Raw genomic sequence first — 7,376 nt, forward strand, 5'->3', positions numbered from 1 at the left:
GCCTAATATAGGTGTATTTCAGGTTAAGATAATAATACTTATGGTGGCTCACCTATTAAACAGCTGGAATTGAGGTTCTTTGTTATATAAAGCTTCACCCAAGTGCTAGGTAGATGCAACCTACCATAGGTGTATTCAGCATCATAAATGACCCCCATATTTTTATTTATTATTTTTTTTTATTTCCGAGGAAAGGTGTTGGGTTTGCAACATGGACACCATTGATGCTCCTCAGTAGTAGTAGGAGTTAGATGCAGATCTTTTAACAGTATGGTCCATCAGATTCTGATGATTCTTAGGGGAGGAGGTGAAGCCCAGATGTCTGGTGAGAGCACAACAGATGAGGCTATAAAGGTATCTGCTGTGGAGAGTGACAGAGATGGAGCAGCACATGCTGGTGGTTGTCACCGCTCTGACGCTTTCTCTGGAATTTATTCCTAATTATCCTTAATGGCAGTCTGAAAGGTTTCCATTTCTCTTCCCGGATTTCAGAATGCAAATATTATCCCCAAGATGCAATGTGCATGCTAAATACACCAGGGCTTTGCAGCCATTACTACAATAAATACACACTTATTTGACTAATATGCCATTTCATTATATTTTTACCTTTAAGTGAGAGGCATTAACAGGGCATTCACCTCCCTCACAATCTACACAGTCTAAAGAGGCAGGAGGTAATGTTTAATTATCATTCCCAAAGTAGACTTTAAATTAATGCTCAAAGGGAATTGTGCTACGGCAAGTTATTTTAGGATAATTGTCCAATCATACATATTATAAAGGCTCTTCATAAAGGGTTTGACTTTTTTTTATTTACAAAAATTATGTGGTCATAGTAAAAGAATTTTAAAAAGAATTCTGCAGCCACTCCGATTCACCATGCTCCTGCCAGTGACGTATTGTTTGACTTTAGGCCAGAGATTGGCTGCAGTAGCATACAGATCATCCCTACTGCAACCAAACAATATGTCACTGGTTGCAGCCCGGGAAGATGAGGTGGTGCTGTATTGGACCAGGCACAGGAAGGGAAGTTTTTTAAATTATTTTACCAGGTCCCCCATTGCTTTGATGACATAAAAAGTAACATAGGTGACCCATTTTTTATGTATGTTTTTTCCATTTTCTTTAACATCTCACAGGCTGTAATCTCTACAAATCAGGTCTTCAGAATTATTGTCCTGTACAGGGCTTAATGTATTGTAAAGTTATATGTCCATTTTACTTTATTATATGACAACTTAATAATTGAAGTGCCTTTCAATATTTTTCTTCAGACACAAGGAGGCGGATATATGAAACCAGCATCGTCAACGCAACGGCCAAAGATCCTGTCCACCTAAACCCAGGAGCCACCAGGATACCACCTAAACAAAGGAATTCCTCAAATGCCACCAGCAGATCCCATGGCTCTTTGGCTTTAATTATGGCTGCCTTGTTCTTTACGTGTCCGTTTTTATCACGGGTTTGCAGTGCTACATTTTAAGAATCTGCTCAAAAATCCTTTGAAGCCTTATTCAAGCAAAGTAAAATAGTAGCTTTTTTTTAGGACAAACACGAAGAGACGGCATGAGCCAAGCTCTGAATGACCTTGGATGAGTCACCCCACCGTTGAAATGGGATGACAGGCTGGCAAGCTAGACGTATGTCTCGGGAGCGGTAAGGATCGAGGTGACACATAATAAACAACTCTCACACCTCAAGCAACATGAAAACAAACTCTCAGTTATTAAGCGGATCGGTTTCACAAATGTGATTTACGATGAGGAAGTGAAACTTGGACAAAGTCACAATGGATGAACGCTCACAGTCCAATACCTAATCTAATAATGTAGAGAAACCTGCCTTGTTAATAAACGGACAGAGTAGAACTGGAATGATACATTTCTATGCCGTGTGTGTCAGACGTATGAGTTTCTATGCACTTTAGAAGCCATTAAGCTTCACGTATTACAGATACCTCTAGAATTCTCCTCTTTGATATTTGTCACTTTTCCTTCACTTTTAAAACCAGCAAATGCCTGTGTACTTCATTCAATGTGTTATTGTATATCAGTTGCCTTCTTTTTATTTCTATATGGAACTAATACGTATGGCTTTGTCTAGATTTCTATTTTATGTAGGCGTATGATAGCTGCCAAGGTAGGGGGATTGTAAGGTCTTAAACATTCATATTAAAGGGGATTAGGTGAATTCAGAAATAATTTGAATTCATAATTAGGTGGATTAGGCAGTGGAAAATATTCAAAATCTGGTGTCTACCCTGCTACAACCTGGAAATTAAAGGCTTCGAACACCTTTAGGGGCAATTTTTTATGATTGCATTTTAATACCTTTTGGGATAAAAAAAAAATATTCCATTCGTCTTTATAAAAAAAAAAAAAAAAGAAAGTTTTGCGTAGTGTTCATCCTACAGGGTTACATTTCAGCCTAGCTTGGTTTTATTGCTGTTCTGACAGCTATGTATAGCCCCTGTCTCTGAACTCCTATCAGCTTACAAACATCTACTTAAGTCATATTCTTATCTGTTCAATAAAAATGTAAGCTGTCAGGAATTCAGATGTAAGGACTACACACTTCAGAACAGCCATGGGGCTCAGTGTAAACCTGAAACTAAGATGATCTGCAGCAAGGCTTTAATGTAACCCTGTAGGAAAAGAAACTACTGTCAATGTTTAACCAAATTGAGAAAACTATTTTTAGCCCAAAATGAGTAAAATATTCATATTATGAGTATTCATAAAAACATTGCCCCCAAAGGTAGTCATAGCCTTTAAGCAATAGACATGATTTATATAATATTCAAGAGGCATAGTTGAGCAAATCCGAATCAAGTTTGGGTTCAGTTATTAATAAAACGGTGTTGCCCATAGAAAACAATGAGAGGTTTGTATTAATGGACTAAATCTGTGATAACCAATTGGTTATTAAGACCGGCGCCTAAAATATTGGTCTTAATAAATGATCCGCTAAGTTTCTTCAAAAAATATCACTTCCCGATAGAGCATACCAATATCAGCAATTCTGCAATTTGCAATGTTCTCATTAGGTTTAGCACAACCTCTGTTTAGGTCATCTAAGCTACACGCACTGTCTCTGTGCCTGCCATTTCAGATTGAAATTAGAGCCATGCCACATTCAGACCCATCAGGTTAAATTGAGTTGTGTACCCGAAATTTCATTATCACCTCAGTAATAAAATATTCCAGTTATTACACTTGGATGAAAAACTGCAAACCCAATACATTTAGAAGTGATTGTGATTGTAATAAGGGACTGAAGAGGGATTTACTGTGACCCCTCACCTCATATGAAGGGAGTTTTTCCTTTTATTTTGCTATGGCCCTCAAAAAAAAAGCAATTGTACAGAGCATTTTGGAATGGAGTAAGAAGAAAGAAGCCCTTGTCCTGCTCGTGAAAGCTCACTTTTACATAAAGCTGCAGTACTCCAGATACAGTAACATACATAAAATCTGTACACAATAGGGTAACGGCAGAAATACATAATCCTGGATTCTTATAGCGATGACAATCTGATATCTCACTATAAGAAATATACTGTGAATGTGGTGCCTGGTTCAGTCTAATAAAACAGCCGTCCTAGCCTCAAATCCCTACCTCTCTGCACATGGGAGTGAGAAAATTGCGGACTGCACGCAGAAAATGTCCATATTTTGCGGATGTATGGTTTGCAGGACGCAATATGGACAACTTATTCAGCGAGAGCCACTTCTATGGTGAATATGCCACTGTGCGATAAGCAGATACCACTGCAGTATCCATTTACACCAACACTCTTCTCTTGTCTTGCATGACCCCCAGAAATGCCCCATTATGACTATACTGATGGTCCCATTAGTACATATTGTCCTCTTCTGCTCTGGCCTGTTTTTTTATTATCTCCTAAATCAACATTTTATTGTTTTTGCTCAATGTTCAGTCTCCTAAAATTCAAACCAATCTCCATAAATATACCCAATATACACTGCATGTAAGTCGCAATAGTACATCGAGCCTTACAATGACAAGACACATGGCCACTGATGCAGATAGGGAACAGATAGAGATAGTTACTTCATTTTACATTAGGCCATGCTCCCTCAGGAGCCATTCACACAGTACAGTAAAGTCACTGAAGCCAGACTAAGCACTGTTGCTTCATACTGTATGGAGGTTTCTAGGATATGACAGTGAATTTGAAGAGCAAGAATCAAACCAGTATGAAGAACTCTTCTTAATATTTCATTTCACCTCTGAGGTCTTCTAGAGTTAAGACCGGCGCTGGCACACTACGACATGGAAGGCTCATAGCTTAAAAATCCTAAGGATATGTCATCAGTATCAGATTGGTGAGGTCAGAGTTTTGGACTGCCACCGGCACAGGAAGAGCTGATATGTGGTATACCAGCACAGCCACTTCAAAGGGCAAGGAACCTTCTGCTTCCAATCCCATACACTGTATAGTGTTCAGCACTGGTGGCTGTCCAGCCAGTCAGTGGGGGTGCAGAGTGTTGGACCTATCATGGGAAAGGCCATCAATATCTAAGTTCTAGAAACCTCCTTTACATTTAGAGTACATTTACAGTACAACCACAGGATATGCCATAAATTTCCAGTAGATGTGGGTCCTACCTCTAGAACCCTCTCCTATCTTGAGAACAGTGCTCGGATCACTGTTACTGTAATTGGTGCTTTGGCCACACATGCAGAGTGCTCTCCATTCACTTCTATGGGTTTCTGTTTAATTTACTGGTAGAAAATGATTGAAGAGTTGTACAATTGAGAGGGCAAAATTACGTGACCAATAAAAAGTGCATCACTGTGAACTATCAAGTGTCATTAACGGTAGATGTTAGGTGTCCTTTACGACTTTGAGACACATACCCCTGGATCATTAAAGGGGTTATCCAAGATATGCACGGGACCCTCATACTTTCCTTACTCCCTGTCACCCATTTCGTTTCTGATGCTGGCACGGCCTCCGCTGCATCACCCCATCGCGCAGATGAAAACATTCGGTGTCGGAGGGGGCAGCCAATAGCAGTTGATGACGGGAACGAGCCTCCCTAGCATCGTGGGTTACACTAGGGAGGTCTGTCCCCGTGGGACGAGGTAAGTACAACCTCTGTGAGCGGCCCAGGCATATGGAGGGGCATAATAGATCTTTGATAACCCCTTTAATCAAAGACAGTAATGGATGTACGTTGGAAGCTGAGTTGGCTCCACTACTTATGCCTGTTTTGGGCAGACAACAAATTGTATAAAATATCATATATTATTTCCTAATTCTGATAAAGACTGCCAGGATTCTGGCTACACAGTGTTCACCATGTGTCAGGCAGCTGCTCAAAGCCCATTTGAATTGTTCTTCTTTGCCCCAAAATAGGACTGAGCAGAGACATCAGCCCACACTACACATTTCAGTCCATATCTGATCATATGTCAGACTAAGCAGAAGGGAATGGATGAGACCCTACAGTGAGATGAGCTGCAAAGGACAATTACAAGGACATCCTGTTTTTTGGTGCAATTTTTGCTCAAACATTTTTAGTTTTTACACCACTCTCGTGTTTTTGTTTTTTTTTGTAAGTGGGTGGGGCTTAGCGAAAGGGACAGGTCCTCTGCAGCCCAACACATTTTATATAGTTTATGCCAGAAAACTAGCATCAATTAAAACTACATCTAGCTGGCGTAGGTTTCAGGTTTTGGCACATGGACCTCACAGATGCGACATATTTATTAAGAGGCTGGCGCATTTGAAATACCAGTCTTTAGCAAAATAACCCCAATGAGGAAATTAGAAGAGTAAAATTGTGACTGATGACATAACCTGCATTTTTCTTTATCCATTAGGTCTTCCCTCCTTTTAATCCCTTATTCCACAAAGCAACTTGCCATGTTAGACTTAAAATTTATTCTTGTTCCAGAGCTCCTCATGTGCACATAAATCATCTACACCGTCTTTTCTTTTAAGTGTTCTGTTACAATATAGACACATTAATCTCAACAGAAAAGTTCCTATCTCTACATCACTGTATTTATTAACATGATTGACAGAAGCCTTCTGGCTTGATACATTGATATATCCATAGACTTCTATAGAGCATCGCTCCCTTGTGGTCATAACACCATAAAAATCAGTTGTTTAGTTTTATTATATAATAATGTATAAATAAAGACTTTAAAAAAACAAACCACAAGATTACCTTTGTTTTATTCCTTACATAGAACACAATACAATCTGTGATATACTAATGGATTTTATAGGAACCCCTCATTCAGATCATATTATGAAAATCAAAAGTGGAATAAAAAAAAAATGTCCTAGAAGATTTTAGGCTTCCTACATATGTGCCTCGTGATAACTGAAACTGACAACTGTGTAAACAGAGCCTCGGCTCCCACACACCTGGGAAAGGTGGGACATGATCGAAACCTTTAAATACACTACTCAAAAAAAGTTAGGGATATTTGTCTTGTGGAATACAATGGATTTGAGGAGTTCACCAGAGTGGAGCTCGGCCAGCTACAACCACTTAGCTGATTTAGAAACAATATAAACAATGGCCGGCTCACAAATTAAAATATAAAAACACAATTTATTACACCATTCACAAAATTCATGTCATGTAAAATATCTAAAAACATCGAATTCATGCCAAATTTAGAAATTGAGACCCCGCATGCGCCAAGGATAAATGCCGGCATAAGCACAGACTGCAAACTTCAGCAGTCAGCAGCTAACAGTGAGGACCCCAACAAAGCTAAACCAGGCTCATATTGAACATCTACACCAAATACATCTAACATTGCCTGAGGCAGTACGGCGGAGCTGACAGACCCTGGTATTGGTAAGAAGCGCTATAGAGATCCACATTACATATTCAAAGCAAAACCTCTCCTCTGCTGTAACGAATAATTGCAACATATCCATCTTACTACATTGATTATCCTCTACTGCTACAACAGAGTGCTCCATATTAACTGTGCCATACTGAGTAACGCAATAGTATAGGAACTGATATGACCAGGAACAAAGAATGCATATCAAGATTAATTAAGAACTTACATTAAGAGCACTGTGTGAACTGATTCTAGTCCCCTTTGCGTAAGCTCCGCAATCGGATGTTAAAAGGGACCGAGACTGTGATTATTTGGCATGAATTAGATGTTTTCAGATATTTTACATGACATGAATTTTGTGAATGGTGTAATAAATTGTGTTTTTATATTTTAATTTGTGAGCTGGCCATTGTTTATAATATTTGTCTTCTGGGTGAAATTTCAAGATGAACCTAAAATGCACTCTAACCTTTACAGGTGAACTTAAAGGGAACCTGTCACCATTTTTATGGTGTCCTAACTAAGGGCAACAT

At 39.1% G+C, this 7,376-nt stretch overlaps 1 protein-coding gene across 2 annotated transcripts in view; it reads left to right on the plus strand.

The window, feature by feature from the left end:
- LOC120997661 (glypican-5-like) overlaps positions 1-2,812 on the plus strand; it is a 363,591-nt gene extending 360,779 nt beyond the window's left edge. For both annotated transcript variants that reach the window (XM_040427856.1, XM_040427857.1), the window contains one exon: positions 1,278-2,812. In XM_040427856.1, the coding sequence (XP_040283790.1) occupies positions 1,278-1,486 (209 nt within the window). In that variant the 3' untranslated portion in view covers positions 1,487-2,812. The remainder of the gene's footprint in view (positions 1-1,277) is intronic.
- Positions 2,813-7,376: the final 4,564 nt, after the last annotated feature.

Source organism: Bufo bufo, chromosome 4, assembly GCF_905171765.1.
Source record: "Bufo bufo chromosome 4, aBufBuf1.1, whole genome shotgun sequence".
In the NCBI taxonomy this organism is placed as follows: domain Eukaryota; kingdom Metazoa; phylum Chordata; class Amphibia; order Anura; family Bufonidae; genus Bufo; species Bufo bufo.